Source organism: Gymnoscopelus braueri, assembly GCF_963280865.1.
Source record: "Gymnoscopelus braueri genome assembly, chromosome: 12".
Taxonomy (NCBI): Eukaryota; Metazoa; Chordata; class Actinopteri; order Myctophiformes; family Myctophidae; genus Gymnoscopelus; species Gymnoscopelus braueri.
Genome location: NC_137614.1, coordinates 51,086,335 through 51,103,228, shown reverse-complemented (window position 1 = coordinate 51,103,228; position 16,894 = coordinate 51,086,335). Strand labels below are relative to the sequence as shown.

Below are 16,894 nucleotides of genomic sequence, written 5' to 3'. Positions count from 1 at the left end.
ACATGGTTGATATCTGTGTCAAACGACCCAAACAAGGCAGAGTGTACGATTTGTCGTCGGAACTTCACTATCACCCCATGGAGGAGAGAATGATATTAAGAGGCATGGTGACGGTGAAGCTCACAAGAAAAATGTACAGCAAAGATAGGCCAACACTAGCTTGACAAGCTATTTTTCAACACAAAAAGACAGCAACACAGATAAAGTCACCGCAGCGGAGGTAACCAGTGTCTACCATAACGTGCAGCATGGCTTATCATACAGATCTGGTGAGTCTCCCCCCTCTCTCTCGCTCGCTTTCTCTCTCTCTCTCTCAGTAGGCTACTGTAGGCTACTTTATTCTATGGCGATCTGTAACAATGTGATGTTTTGAAAAACACTCCAGTTGTTGTTTGTTATAATAAACATTAAACAATGATTAGTATTTGAGAAACGGTCTAGTTGTTGTCTAATATAATCCACAAAATACATTTGTATAAACCCATTTTGTTTGAATATTTTATTAGGCAGAAATTGTTTTTTGTTATAATAAATTGGTAAAATCAGGCAAAAATATGAATTAAATAACATAACCCTAACCTAACTCCTAATCCTAACTCTAAAACCGAAATAAAGAAACCAAAAACTGGAAAAAAAACGAACCCAATCCGCCCAGAACCGCGAAAAAAACGAACCTAATCTGCTCAGAACCGCAAAAAAAAATTGCGGTCTGCATGCACGCTCGCTGCGCGCGCTGCGCGCGCGTGCATGCGTCCCTCGAAACGGGTTAATCTGTCCCTCAATGAGCCTGTTTGGAGGTGGTCACCCTAATTGCCAGACATGACCATTTTGGTGGATCTGGTCTCACACAACATCAGAGAAGTACATGAAAGGACAACAAAAATGTCTAAACACAGCACAGTAAAACTAGACTGGTTTGATCACAATGTGTGTGTGTGTGTGTGTGTGTGTGTGTGTGTGTGTGTGTGTGTGTGTGTGTGTGTGTGTGTGTGTGTGTGTGTGTGTGTGTGTGTGTGTGTGTGTGTGTGTGTGTGTGTGTCACTCACCGACAGCTCTGAACAGACACGCTCCGTCTTCTTTCATTCGTTTAATGACATATCCTTTCTTCTCCCCAAGATTCTTCTCGAACCAGTGTTCCTGCTGCGCGCACGCACACACACACACACACACACACACACACACACACACAGACAGACAGACAGACAGACACAGAGACATATGATTAAATAAAGTGCTGCACAAAATCACGCAAATTAAAATGACAAACGGCAACACAAAAAGGAACACAAAGTGTAGTGAGTGCTTTAAAAAAAACATATGAGAACTAATGTAAAATTCAACAAATAGAGCAATACCGGAGATAATAATAACGAGGATGGTTTAGGGGAAAGCTTTTCTGAACTGACTTAATAGTGTTAGCAGTACAATATGACAATATGATCTATTCGTAGAGACTTGAAACTTGCTTGAGAATTAAACCGTTAATCCAACACAGGTGCAAAAGTTACATTGTCGTTGTGTTTTTTTTTTTTTTTCTAAATCTTAATTTTCTTTTACAAGCTCACAGCGTGTCACAATGTGTCCCATTATGACGTGCTGCGCGCTTGTAGATCGGCTATTTTCACTATATGTCGTGTGACTAAGTATATAGGGCTTAAGCGGCACAGATTGATTGAAAAGTCTTGTCAAAAACAGTCCCTGGAGAAGAAGTCCCTTGTAAACGCTTTCATGACTTCAGAGAAAAGGCAAACAAAAGCCAAACCATATGGTTACCATATGAAACCATATGGTTACCCAACCCAACATGCCTCACATTGTTTCACCTAGAATGATGACATGCTCCATAACAGGGACATCAGGGTTCACGTGGTTAAAGGGACATTCTGCTGATTTTTAACCTAAATCCCACTGCTCTTCTGATGTGAGAAGATCATACAGCAGGTTTTACACTTGATGTTTCTCCCGCATTTATTTGGTGGGAGAACACACAGAAGACACATAGGGTATTTTTCACAAAACAACTATATCAGTGGTGCTCCAACTTTTTCATGTCCCAGGGACCCCCCAGAAGCAAAGATTTGAGTTACAAATGTTCACTTAAAAAATATACTGTACATATATTCAAAGATTTGCAAAAAATGTTCAAGATTTTTTTTTAATAGTAGATCTACAAGCTCGTAGCGCGGCACTCTGTGCCGCACTACGAGCTTGTAGATCTGCTATTTTTGTATAGCCAAAGAAATCTAAAATAAATGACAGAGATGCGTTCCCGGTCTCAACTCTTAAACTGCCAGAGTTTTCTAAGCTAGTACTTAGAAATTATTTTATTTCTTTGTTCGTTTATTTTTTAACATTGAAGTGAATGGAGCAGCAACTTTTTGGAAAATGTTATCTCCTGGTTCTTTGTGACGAACGGAAAAACGGAAAAACCCAAAAATAAAGAATAATTTTAGATTTTTTTGTTTGTAAAAAATATATCCTGGGCTGATTTTGTACGTTTGTTTTCCAGCTCAGGTTCAAACCTACAACAGGGTTTATACTGTACATATACTGTACACATGATGGCATTCATCATTGGCACGGTGGTTAGCGGCAATGTTGCTGCCTCACAGCAAGAAGGTCCCGGGTTCGATCCCCGGAAGAATGTGGCCTTTCGGGTTCGACTCCCGATCCCGACGACCTTTGCAGTGTGTCTCCCCCCCCCCCCCCCCCCCATCTCTCTCATCTCCATTATCCTATCAATAAAGGCAGAAAAAGGCCAAAAACATATATATGTTCGATTCAAAACATATATTCAAAACATTTTCACAAATTTTCCACGACAAAAAAACAAAGAAGGCAGATCTACAAGCTCATAGTGCTGCACTCTGTGCCCAAAACCCCTGAAACACTAGATGGCACCGTGGCGTCAACGTTAAGTGTTAGCTTATCAATCCATGTGCCTCGGGAGCGAATCATTCTCATCGCACCGTTTATTTCTCATACGATAATTATTTTGTTAGGATTAAGGTTTTGTCACCCGTTTGGTGAAAACAGACTAACTCTAATATTAACACATTGGCTGCCAAAAACGCAGATCTGCGTTCTATTTTTAATAAATACGTGGGCTGCCAAGAACGCAAATCTGCGTTCTATTTAAAAAAAAAAAAAAAAAAAAAAAAATAATTTGACCCAAAGACCAAGGAGATATGATTGTTCGAAGATTTAAAACTTAAAACTTAAAAATTCTGTATCTCGGCTCCTGAGTACTTTTTTTTTTCAATGAAAAATCTCTGGCAGGCTACAGCTAAAAATCTGAAATAATTCTGGCAGTCAATGTGTTAACACATTGACCGCCGGGCCCGTAGTTCTACGGGCCGTTAAATCCAACGGTAAAGCGCCGATCCCGTAGCCTACGGGCTGTGGTGCTTTTTCCTTTTTTTCGAAAAAAAAAAACTTTTTTAAATTTTCTAGTACGGCACATTTCATTGTAACACCACCGGAAACAGAATTATTTGGGATCCGGTTTTGACGATCACGCCGGCTCCCATTCTAAAGCGCACACTGAGACTCAATTCTCTTCCTGTAGTTTTTTCTCCTCGCTGATCACTGTTTAACCTAAACCGTTCTAACTACAACATGGATGCCCCGTTTGACACGTGGTTTGGACTGGTACACGCAGGGAGATGTCGCCGATGTAAACAGACCGTGTACGGCTCAATCTTAAAGGATTTTAACAAGATCTATGGCGACGTGAAAAAAACAAAAAACAACAATAAAACGTTGGCACTGGTGAGTACATTATGAGATTAACCTCTGGCGGTCAATGTGTTAAAGGAGTAGTTCACCCCCAAAATGACATTTTTTCTATTGATTACTCACCCCATGGAGCCTTGAATTCATGGATTTATTTTTGTTTTTGTCGCATTCCTTCCTTTATTATTTGATTATAATAAATTTAGCCCCATTGATTCCGGTAGGAGACACAAATGCATTTGTGTCTCCTACCGGAATCAATGGGGACAAATTTATTATAATCAAATTATTGTCTTAGGAATGCCACAAAAACAAAAATAAATCCATGAAATCAAGGCTTCATGGGGTGTGTAATTAATTGATAGAAAATAAGTAATTTTTTGGGTGAACTCCTCCTTTAAGTCAGGAAGTAGAGGCCAAAAAACTGTTCCAACGTCAGAGGCGTGCCGTTCGCAACGTTTGGGCACGGCGACTCGCTCGCCTCACGGCTCGCTCGGCGGTGCCTCTCGTTGCTCAAGTCCGCCAGAACCGACTCAGCGGCGGTCGAGTTATGTACCGATAGGGACGGAATCGTAAATTATGGCGCCCCCCCCCCCCCCCCCCAGGCAATGCCAGGGTATCTAAGATGTTGGTTCTCAAAGTGGGGTCCGGGGACCCCCAGGGAGGTTCCAGGGGGTCCCCAGAAAAATGTGTTAATATACAGCATCACAATAATTTGAACCACTTTAACCTTTTATTCTTTGGCTATTCAAAAATAGCAGATCTACAAGCTCATAGCGCGGCACCGAGTGCCGCGCTATGAGCTTGTAGATCTGCTATTTTTATTTTTTTATTTTTGAAAAAACGTGAAAATGTGTGCAAACCATTGAATATATATATTTTTAAAGCGAACATTTGTGTTCTCAAATCTTTGCTACTAGGGGGTCCCTGGAACAACATATTTTGAGATGGGGGTCCGCGGCCAAATACATCATCATCTTGGGGGTCCTTGACATGAAAAAGTTTGAGAACCACTGATTTAAGATACTCAGAGCAGAGGGACAGTCGGACCCTCATACTTGTCTAACTACTTGACACCCACAGCCACAACACCAGAGATCTGGTTCCCCCCTAAAATGTAGCAGAAAAACATGGCATGACTCTGAGTCTGCCAACATGAAGAGGGATCATGGCCATGACATCATCATCCATTAACGGATGTGAATCACTGGTTTCTTTCAAAACTGGGCCTGAAAAAGCATCTTCTGTCAAAACAACTACAAGTGGAGATAGAGATTAAATCCCATTGAAATGAGGGGTCAGAGACACTGCCGCCGTTTTTCCTTTTTCCTCCTCTGTAAAAAGCTGTTTGTATTTGTTGATGACATGTGTTAAAGGGATAGTTCACCCCCAAAATGACATTTTTTCTATGCTTACTCACCCCATGGAGACTTCATGGATATTGTTTAGTTTTTGTCACATTCCTAAAGCCAATGATTTGATGACCGGCAGCGATAGGAGACGCAAAGAGTCTCCTTTGTGTCTCCTACCGGGACCGCTGCCTACCGGCCCGCTGGTCATGATATTATTGGCTTAGAAATGCAACAAAAACATAAACAAGTCTCCATGGGGTGAGTAATCGATAGAAAAAATAGATTTATTTTGGGTGAACTATCCCTTTAATGTGTTAATATTCTATGCTCTGTTGATGTATTGAATAGTATTCAATCAATCAATCAATCAATAAAAAGCATCACAGCTTCAGCTAATCAAATCAAAAGGTGTGACACCGGCGAATATGCGAATATACGCAAAATTAGGACAACATTTAAGTAAAGTAGCCTACTTGAGTAAATGTACTTAGTTACTTCTGCAGACGAGCTGCGCTCCGTTCACTGCTGCTGCGAGAGAAATAAGCAACACTGCTAGTGGCTCCCCATTGGCTTAGACCTGTCACATGACCTGTTTGCCACTAGCAGTGTTGCCAGATTCTGCGAGACAATCAGCAACCAGGTCTATGAAAACAAGCCTCTTGCACTGTTTATTTCATACAGTACTTGGTTTCAATAAATTAACCCAGTACATTTTATTGGGTTCAAACTGACACAAAATGTAGATTTTTTTCATTCTGATCTGTTTGAAAAATGGAAATATAGGCCTCTCTCTTATACATGCCTCCTTTCAATAAAAGCCCGGTACCCACTACAGTTGAAACAAATACAAGCCCGGGTTACTATAAGAGGATTTACGGTATTCGCATGAAAAAAATCGCCCCGGAGTGTAAAGGACCTTTAGAGTTAGGTGTGTCAATGTGTGCATTGTGGCCATACTGTTGGACTAGTGTCTATGCTTACACATTGGCCACACCCATGATGACTCTGAACACATCTAAGCCTAACACACACATTATTACATTTTATTAGCTGCGGCTGCATTGCTGACTTGTCTGCCATGTTTGCTGTAGTTTTTAATGAACTGGGAAAAAAAACTACGCAAAATAAGCCTACGGTTTAATGCCCCTTTAACCCATTAAGACCGGGGACGCATCTGTGTCATTTTTTTACATTTCTTTGGCTATTGTGGCTTGTAGATCTGCTATTTTTGAAAAATCCTGAAAATGTGTGCAAATCTTTGAATATATATTTTTTTAAGCGAACATTTGTAACTCAAATCTTTAAATCTGGGGATTTTACAAAAAGTCTTCTAAATCCAAAACATATTGCTGCAATCAGTGGTTCTCAAACCTTTTCATGTCAAGGACCCCCAAAATGATATGTATTTGGCCACGGACCCCCATCTCAAAATATGTTGTTCCAGGGACCCCCCAGGAGCAAAGATTTGAGTTACAAATGTTCGCTTTAAAAATAATATATATTCTAATATTTGCACACATTTTCACGCTAAAAAAAATAATAGCAGATATACAAGCTCATAATGCGGCACCGAGTGCTGCGGTATGTAGATCTGCTATTTTTGAATAGACAAATAAATCTTAAAATGCTGTGTTACCGGTCTTAATGGGTTAAGCACTTTGGGCATGAGCCCTATTTTGGGTCATTAAGCCTATACATTACTGTATAGGGCGAAAAATGTTCAAAAGATGTTCCAGTTTGTTAAAAAAAAAATAGGTGATCTACATTTACAAGCTCGCAATGCTTACAGATTGGCTATTTTGGCATGACATGTCATACCGTATGACCGGGCAGCTGAATTCTCTACCAACAGCCCTGGAAGTTTTTTCAATTCCCTGTTCCAAGTTTAAAGCTGACCTAAAAGAACGGCTCTGCCATAATTCAAGCTGGACGTAGCTAAATGTGTTCCTTCCGGTGGCCTTCCCCAGGGTCACTCCATGCTCCAGAGTGACTAACACCCTCCACGTGTCGTTCTGTCATAGCCCCAGGCCCCTCCACCTCCTTTTGTCATTATCATGAATTTAAACTGTATATTTTGATAGTTTGTGTTGTCGTTTTCTGCACTTGTTGTTTAAATGTTTAATGGACCACAATGGAAACAAGCCACTGACTTTTTCTGTGTCATCCATTTACCATGTTTATTTATTGTACTGCCTGTACCTTTGAAAATTGTCAATTCAATATTAAAGGAGTAGTTCACCCAAACATGACTTGTTTTCTATCAATTACACACCCCATGAAGCATTGAATTCATGGATATTTTAGTTTTTGTCGCATTCCTACGCCAATAATTTATCGACGGAAAGATGCTAATATATCCGGTAGGAGACTCTTCTCATCAAATTATTGGCTTAGGAATGCGACAAAAACTACGAAATATCCATGAATTCAATGCTTCATGGGGTGTGTAATTGATAGAAAATACAAAATGTTTTGGGTGAACTACTCCTTTAAGATGAACAAAAGATAAGATAAGATAAACACTGCACGACAAAAGCAACACAACGATGCCAACGGTCGCTCCATTAGCAGGTGTTCTGTCCGATCCAGGGACTAACGACCATTATGGGACTCTTGCCCACGCGGCTACGACTTTTTTCTATTTTTATACTCTTGGCCTTCTTTTTTTGGGCCCTCCTTATCTTTTATCTTCATATCTTTTTTTTATATCTGGCTGTCTATTATTCTTATCTGCCGTGTTTTTATTATCTGCTTTTGTGGTTTTTATGACTGCTGTAATTGCCATGGTGACTGAATTTCCTTTCTGGGAGCAATCAAGGTCTGTCCTGTGTCCTATGGTCCTTTTAGGACATACATTATAGTAGTGTTTGTCTCTATAGGACAGACAGACAGACAGACAGACAGACAGACAGACAGACAGACAGACAGACAGACAGTGCTGATTGTGGTGTTGATTTTGACTAGCAAATTTTGATTCAGTTTTAGTCTTTTGAATAAAATTCTTTGGCTATTCAAAAATAGCAGATCTACAAGCTCATAGCGCGGCACCGAGTGCTGCACTATGAGCTTGTAGATCTGCTATTTTTTTTTTATCGTGAAAATGAGTGCAAATCTTTGAAAATATATTTAAAAAATATATATATATATATTTAAAGATTTGCACACATTTTCACATAAAAACAAAAAATAGCAGATCTACAAGCTCTTTGGCTATTCAAAAATAGCCAAAGAAATCTAAAAATGACACCGATACTTTCCCGGCTAAATGGGTTAAATGGCTTTTTTAAAAGCCATTTAAGCTATAACTAGGCTAAGTTAGTGAGGTGGTGGTCACTTGGTGTGAGGTGGTGCAACTGGCCCCTGAAATGTTTTACTTTTAGTGTAGCTTTAGTTGACTAAATATAAGATTGTAGTCGACTAAATGTACAGTTGATTTAGTCGACTAAAAAGGATTTTCGGCAGGCTGTGAATGATGCCATCGAAATGTACAAGCTCACAACGCGTGGCAGCGCGACGCGTTGTGAGCTTGTAAGATCAGCTATTTTCGGTCAGTGACACCCGTACGCATTACGCAACCATGATGACTTGTCTTTTAGTTCTACTGGATCTCTTCTCCACTAGATCCCTCACTTTTTAGTCTAGTTTTTATTTGTTGAGGAAATTGTCAATATATTTAGTCTTAGTTTTAGTCATCATAGCTTAGTTTTTATTTAGTTTTGGTCAGTGAATAAAGGTAGTCCGCCAAAAAATTTCGTCATAGTTGACTAAATCAACACTGGCTGTTTTGTCTCTGTTGTACGACATGTGAATAGAGGAGACTCTTCTACATGCATTCATACTGTTGGACACACACACACACACACACACACACACACACACACACACACACACACACACACACACACACACACACACACACACACACACACACACACACACACACACACACACACACACACACACACACACACACACACACACACACACACACACACACACACACACACACACACACACACACACACACACACACACACACTTTGTAGACAGGTGTACATACCGGCTTTGTTTGTAGACAGTTATTCTAGATCTGACTGGGTTTGTAACAGTGACCAGGTGTGTGTGTGTGTGTGTGTGTGTGTGTGTGTGTGTGTGTGTGACCAGGTGTGTGTGTGTGTGTGTGTGTGTGTGTGTGTGTGTGTGTGTGTGTGTGTGTGTGTGAGAGAGACAGAGAGGGGGGAGGGGGGGGGGGGGGGGCAGTGGACTACAATCCCTTTGTATTTCCAACGATCAGCCAGTGTTCATGTTGTTGACTAAAACAGTACGTCTAGGTTTTTTTCACTGATGAAAACTAAATAAGAACTAAATAAAAACTACGCTATGATGACAAAAACTAAAAGACTAAATATACTGACAATTTCAACAAATAAAAACTAGAGTAATGATGTGTTATGAGGACTAGTAGTGGACAAGAGATCCAGTAGAACTAAGACATATGATTTTAAGCTTGGCTTAAAGTATGGGTGTCTCTGAAAACAATAGGCTCACGAACACGTCTGCGATGCGTTGTGAGCTTGTAGATCGGCTTTTTTCAGCACACGGCTAAGTAGTATAAGTATTACGACTCCATCAAGGCCTGCCTGCCAAACATACATTTTAGTCGACTAAATCAACTGTAGTTTTAGTCGACTATAATCTTATGATATTTAGTCGACTAAAACTAGACAAAAACTAAAACTTTCAGATGACTAAAATGTGACTAAAACAAAATGGAATTTTATTCAAAAGACTATGACTAAAACTAAATCAAAATGTGCTGTCAAAGTCAACACTGCAATGCGATCAACATGTTGACATAATAATAACATAATAATGTATGTTTCTATATCAGTGGTTCTCAAACTTGTTCATGGCAAGGACCCCTTGCCATGGCCACGGACCCCCATCTCAAAATATTTTGTTTCAGGGACCCCCCAGAACGAAGCAAAGATTTGAGTTACAAATGTTCTTATATATATATATTCAAAGAGATATTTGTAACTCAAATCTTTGCTTCTAGGGGTCCCTGGAACAACATATTTTGAGATGGGGGTCCGTGGCCAGATACATATCATTTTGGGAGTCCTTGACATGAAACATTTTTTTTTCTTTTTTTTCCAAAACACTGTTAGTATTTAGAATACATTTGTAGAATCCCCCCAGAAGCAAAGATTTGAGTTACAAATGTTGGCTTTAAAGAATATATATTCAAAGATTTGCACACATTTTTCATGATTTAAAAAGAAATCTAGCAGATCTACAAGCTCATAGCGCGGCACTCGGTGCCGCGCTATGAGCTTGTATATCTGCTATTTTGGAATAGCCAAAGAAATCTAGAATGACACTACCCTGGGTTAATTTAGGAACAGTGACTGGCTGCCATTAATCCGGCCACCCAGGGAGCAGTTCAGAGTTAACACATTGAATGCCAAAAACGGTCCGGACCGTTTTTGAGGGTCCAAACGAGAAGTGCCGAAAACGGTCCGGACCGTTTTTGACCCAATTCTATTTTTATACATGTGGGCCACGTGGGGCGCTAAAACGAAACTTTGACATCACCCAAGCATTTTCTGAGAAGAAGAGGCTGGATCTGGCTCCATGTCAAAAATCCTTCCGGTCGGCGTTTTCAATGTTATCTCCTTGATTAAAAGCTTAATATCTCCATTTCTTTTTAATGTGGTGGAAACGAGCCGTTTTCGATCGGCGATCACGCTGCAATGGAGGGTCGCGTTGGAAATATTATTGTTCCAGGCGTTAGTCGGGACCCTCCGCCGTCTCGCACGCACGCTTTGTTTACATGCATTTCCGCGTCGGGGGGTGCTCCTTCCATTCCGACATCTCACCACTCCGACTAGTGGCTTCCGCGTGCGGTTATGGTTAGGGTTAGGGTTAGGTATAGGGTTCGTCAACGTCGGAAAGGCGACATGTCGGAAAGGAGAAATGCACCCCCGCGTCGGGGCTTCTCACAGCACGAATCGTATAACGCAAGTGGATGGAAGAAATGCTGGCACTCAACGTATACTATTTTAATAAACCTCTGGCACCCAATGTGTTAAGTGTCTTTGCTCAGAGACACTTAGACCAAGTCTAGGCTGAGAAGAGAACCAGTATTTTGTGTCACATATATCCCCGTTAATACCTCCCTGCTGTCGCGGCCCGGCTGCACAACAGAGAACATATTAAATTGTATCGCCACCTCAAAAAGGGAAGAGTTGCCGATTCTGAACCCAAATCCTATTGTTCTGATGTGAGGGGATCGTATTCGTTGACATCGGGCAGAAACCTCACATCTCCATATTTGTATGTTTTGTTTTTTTTGGTAAATTAATTCCATTTCTACTTGTGGCGTGTTTTGAGCTTACTAGAGTAAGCGTTACTATTATAGAGTACTATACTATACTATATAGAGTTACTATTTTTGCTATTTCTTCATTTGAATCGTGAAAAGTAACAGCTTTGGACATAATGAGTTTACCACCCGACAGCAACAATATGATATACTGTATATATACAGTAGATACATATATATATATATAGATAAATAAATCCAATTCTTAAAAAAAGAAGAAAAGCATCCAGTTTGCTTGACGGTTTTAAATCAAGCTAAATTAATCCAATCCCAATCAATGTTTGTGACTAGATATACGGGTGGTATACACAGTGCTTTATTTTGAATGTTGCAAGTAGAGTTACGCATCTGATATTGAAAGAAAAATTTGATAGTAAATCGTACTAAAAATGTGTATGATCTGGACCTGCCTTGTTACTGTGTGTCTTAGTGCATAGTGAAATGTTAATCGTTTCCCTTTTCTTTACATGGCAACGCATATTTATTGTTTATTTTACGGCACAAATATTTGGTGGGTTCAAGGTTCGAACTTACTGGGCCAAAAATAAATACCTCCACAGGTGGGTCAGGGAATGAAAAAGTTTAGAAAAATAAATAAAATAGTCATAAAGAATGACTATTCAGATGAAAGGTTTTCACTCTCTTCACTGTTATCTCCCCGCCTATACAGTATATTAGACAGACTTCTGTACTAAATGTAATCTAACACCATACAGACTCAGAGGTTCATCGGTAGAAGGCAGATCTCCGCCAGGAACTGTGCCCAGTCTAGGACGCCAGTCCTCTATCACTAGGCCTATATATGAAACGTAAAGAGAAAGAAAAACTGTAGCCTGTGCACACACACACACACACACACACACAAAGACCCATTTGTAGACGTCTTGCCTCCCACATAGCGACACGTCGCCTATCAGTTTGGGGATCTATGCTCTATGGCAGTGGTTCTCAAACATTTTTCATGTCAAGGACCCACAAATTGATATATATTTGGCCACGGACCCCCACCTGAAAATGAATTGTGCTTCTAAAAACGCCTTCTAAATCCTAACCTAAGTTTTCTAAAAAACTATGTATTCAAAAAATTACAAAAAAAATGTATGTTGCTATAACTGTACATAACAACAAGAACCCCAAAAGGGGTTCCCGTCTTGAAAGGTATTGTTACAAATAGGGGTTCCCGCCCTAAATGGCATAATATAAGAAAGCGGCAAAAATTTGAAAATAGCCGATCTACAAGCTCACAACTATCGGCAATTTTCTCACTTTTTATCTTTGGAACCGAGTCAAACAAAATGTAATGCCTCAACTCTTACATCCCAAGTGCGTATCAGGGTGGGGGTCTCCAGTTCAAATATGATTATTATGAGAGGCCACGGCCTGAAAAAGGTTGAGAACCATAGTAGTATACCATGTCAAATACCATACTGTACCATAGTAGTATACCATGTCAAATACCATACTGTACCATAGTAGTATACCATGTCAAATACCATACTGTACCATAGTAGTATACCATGTCAAATACCATACTGTACCATAGTAGTATACCATGTCAAATACCATACTGTACCATAGTAGTATACCATGTCAAATACCATACTGTACCATAGTAGTATACCATGTCAAATACCATACTGTACCATAGTAGTATACCATATCAAATACCATACTGTACCATAGTAGTATACCATATCAAATACCATACTGTACCATAGTAGTATACCATATCAAATACCATACTGTACCATAGTAGTATACCATGTCAAGGACCCCCAAATTGATATTTATTTGGCCGCGGACCCCCACCTGAAAATGTTTTGTGCCAGGGACCCCCAGAGGGGAATTATTAAGAGAGAGAAATGTTCAAAAATAGCAGATGTACAAGCTCGCAGCGCGGAACGAGGTGACGCACTGCAAGCTTGTATATCTGCTATTTTTTTTATAGCCAACGTATAAAATATGGATTAAGTGGTTAACATGATTGTGATGCCGATTGTGAAATTGTGAAAATAGACGATCTACAAGCTATCGGCTATTTTCGGTACTTTTTTACGCACACTCTTTTATGAAGCATATGAGGTTTCTGCCCGACTGCAACAGTGTATTATATAGCATAGATTATGTATGTAAACTTTACTTAAGATGTTAAATGCCCATTGAGACATACAATCTGTTCTTCACGTGACACCTTGCCAAGAACAGGTAGCAGAACAACATTCTAAAGTGGGTCAGACTCAGACACACTGACAGTTTGACACACATCATAAATAACATGCATTAACCCATTAAGACCTGATTCTACAAATATCTTCTTAAACTTATTGCTATATCAGTGTTTCTCAAACTTTTTCATGTCAAGGACCCCCCAAAATATGTATTTGGCCGCGGACCACCGACCCCCTTCTCAAAATATTTAGTTCCAGGGAACAAATGTTCGCTTAAAAAATGTCACGATTTCCCCCAAAAAATAGCAGATCTACAAGCTTTGAGCTTGTAGATCTGCTATTTTTGAATAGCCAAAGAAATCTTGAAATGACATGCGTTTCCCAGTCTGAGAGTGGGTTATAAGTAACATCTTCCGTGACACCTAAAAATAACACGGAGGGCAGCCTATGGGAAACATCCATCTACACTCCTGCCTGAGAAACGTCTGCCATCAGGACCTTGAACTCCCTTCAAGTGTGGCATCTCTCTACTAACTGAAGAGGCTTTTGTAAGTTGTTCCACGTTGTGTGTGTGTGGGCGAACGACATGAAAAAGCTTTTTTTTCCTAGAGAGTGGAAACAATTCCTGGGAACTTTAAAAAGCAGCAGCAGTCAGCTGGACCGTGCTTGATAACTACTAACTTCAAAGTTAAGGAGCGTACAAGACAGGACAGACTACATAGAACTAGAGAAGGACACTCTTTTTGTATGATAGATAGATAGATAGATAGATAGATAGATAGATAGATAGATAGATAGATAGATAGATAGATAGATAGATAGATAGATAGATAGACAGATAGATGTTATTATGGCATTACAGCAGTTATGAAACATAGGACATATGGCAGAAAAGGCTGTACCAAAAAATGCTGTAATAGAAAGTAAAAGGGTAACCAGATAGCAACACAAGGGGAATACCAGACTATACCATATACTATTATACCAGAACAGATTATACCATATACTATAACATAGCATATCTATGCAAGAGAGTTGGTGAGTGGTAGTACTTGGTATCAGTGGTGTAAAGTAACTAAGTACATGTACTCAAGTACTGTATTTAAATACGATTTCGAGGTATTTTTTTTACTTTACTGGAGTATTTGTCCAGTTTTCGGGACTTTTACTTCTACTCCACTACATCTCAGAGGCAAATATTGTACTTTTACTCCACTACAAACATATGAAAACTTTAGTTACTTTGTAGATGTCATTATTATTCCAAAACACGCATTAACCACTTCAGCCCTATATACATATATATATTCCAGCTATTTGAAAATAGCAGATCTAAAAGCTCACTGTGAGCTTGTAGATCTGCTATTTTCAAAATATTTTTTATACATTTTGAAAACTTGAAATGGGACATTTCTAGCATAATATAAAAATAAGTACTTTTACTTTGGTACTTTTAAGTACATTACATATCATCATCATAGCTACCTGTTCCACTGTGGCGGGGTCCTGCGACTGCAGCCTGGCCGCGTTCTCGTACTCATCCTCGCTGTTGTTTCCTCCGGCTCCCTCCTCGGCGTCCTGCCCGCCGCCGGGCCCCCCCCCTACACCCCCGCCTCCCCCGCCCGGCCCCCCGGTCACCCCGCCGGGCTGCCCTCCTCCTCCGGCCATCAGCGCCACCCCTCCGCCGGAACCCTGACCGGAACAGGTGCCTCCTAGCCCGCGGTCACCGCCGCCGCCGCCAGCCTGCCGCCGCCTCTTGCTCAGCCCGGGCCCCGAGCAGCAGCCGCCGATGCCCCCGCCGCGATCGAGCCGATCCCCGCATGATCCCACCCCTCCGCCGGCGGACGGGCCCGGCCCGGAGCCCGGAGCCATCATCATACCGCCGCTACTGTCTCTGATGCTCCCGTCCCCGCTGGCGGGGGAAAGAGCCGACGATCCGCCGCCTCCGCCGCCTCCTCCTACGGGCGGAGGGGAGGCCTGCCCGGGCCGGGAGCTGGCCTCGATGCTCCGCCTGTCGTCCCTGGCGGACAGCGGCGGCGCGGGCAGCTGGTGCTGCTGGTAGGAGGACCAGGGCGGAGGGGAAGCCCTGGGCCGGGCGCCGGGCCGGCCCAGGTGCTGGTCGCGGGGGTTGTGGGGGTCCGCTCCGCTCCTCTCGTCGGCGTGATCCGAGACCCCCCCGCCGCCGCCGCCGACGCCCCCCGAGCTGGGGGGCTTCTTCTTGGGGAGGATCGTCATGATGTGATGATGATGATGGTTGTTGTGTGTTTATGAGGAGGAGGAGGAGGTGGGGGGGGAGAGGGGGGAGGAGGAGGAGGAGGTGGGGGGGGGGTCAGAGGGGTGACGGCGGTTCCTCCCTCTTCGCGGATCCAATAACGTCGGTTAGTTCGCCTCCCCGAGCGGCCGCGGCGGAGGAATGCGCCACGTTAGCGTCTTATCTGGCAGGAAATGGCGACGAATGTGAGGATTGTTGGCGTTTTGACGGTTTAATGTTGAACAAAAACAAACCCGTCTCCTGCTTCTTCTTCTTCTTCTCTCTTCTTCTTCTTCTTCTTCTTCCCGTTCCTCTCTCTCCAGCCTGGCCACTAAACATCAACACAGCCGACCTCACTTCCTGTTGCAACCAGGATGTGACGTTGAGGTGTTGGGAAGCTGGCAGAATGGCAGAGATACGTTATACTGTATACTCTGTCACACGCGTCATGGCGCAACTTGTTCCTGGTTGTGGCACTTTCTCCATTTACAACCCGCATATCAATATAAACTTTCACATTTCAAATATAAAGTGCTGACCCTATGGCCATGGATGTAAAATGTTGAAACGCATGGGTCTAAGTACCCGTATATTCTGTATTGTTCAATAAAAAAACATTTTAATCTGATTGGCGGCCATTTGTTCATAGACTTATAATGTGTCAAAGTGCAATACACGGCCCAACCGATAGGGTCGCGTAGTTGAAAGCATATGAAGAAATTTTTTTTAAATGGCCACCGATTGGATTAAAATGCTTTTTATTGAACAATATGGAAGATACGGGTACTTAGACCCAAGGGTTCTAACGTGTTACATCCGTGGCCGTGGGGTCAGCACTTTATATGTGAAATCTGAACGGAATGGAGAAAGTGCCAAAACCAGGAACAAGTTGCGCCATGACTGTCATCAGATTCACAACAGCTTGTTGGATTGATTGATCGAATACTTTATTAACAGTTTGCAACAAAAAAAAAAGCACAGAAATCTAAAAGCACAGTAA

General features: G+C 41.6%; 1 protein-coding gene across 6 annotated transcripts in view; it reads right to left on the bottom strand.

Annotated features, from left to right (window-relative positions):
• Positions 1-16,236, bottom strand: part of otud5a (OTU deubiquitinase 5a) — a 45,183-nt gene extending 28,947 nt beyond the window's left edge. For all 6 annotated transcript variants that reach the window (XR_013934178.1, XM_080444610.1, XM_080444612.1 and 3 more), the window contains exons 1-2: positions 15,129-16,236; positions 1,047-1,140 (exon numbers count right to left, since the gene is read on the bottom strand). Coding sequence is in view for 5 of the 6 variants with exons in the window: in XM_080444610.1 (XP_080300736.1) it covers positions 1,047-1,140; positions 15,129-15,878 (844 nt within the window). In the remaining variant the exon portion in view is untranslated. The remainder of the gene's footprint in view (positions 1-1,046; positions 1,141-15,128) is intronic.
• Between the last annotated feature and the right edge of the window lie 658 nt (positions 16,237-16,894).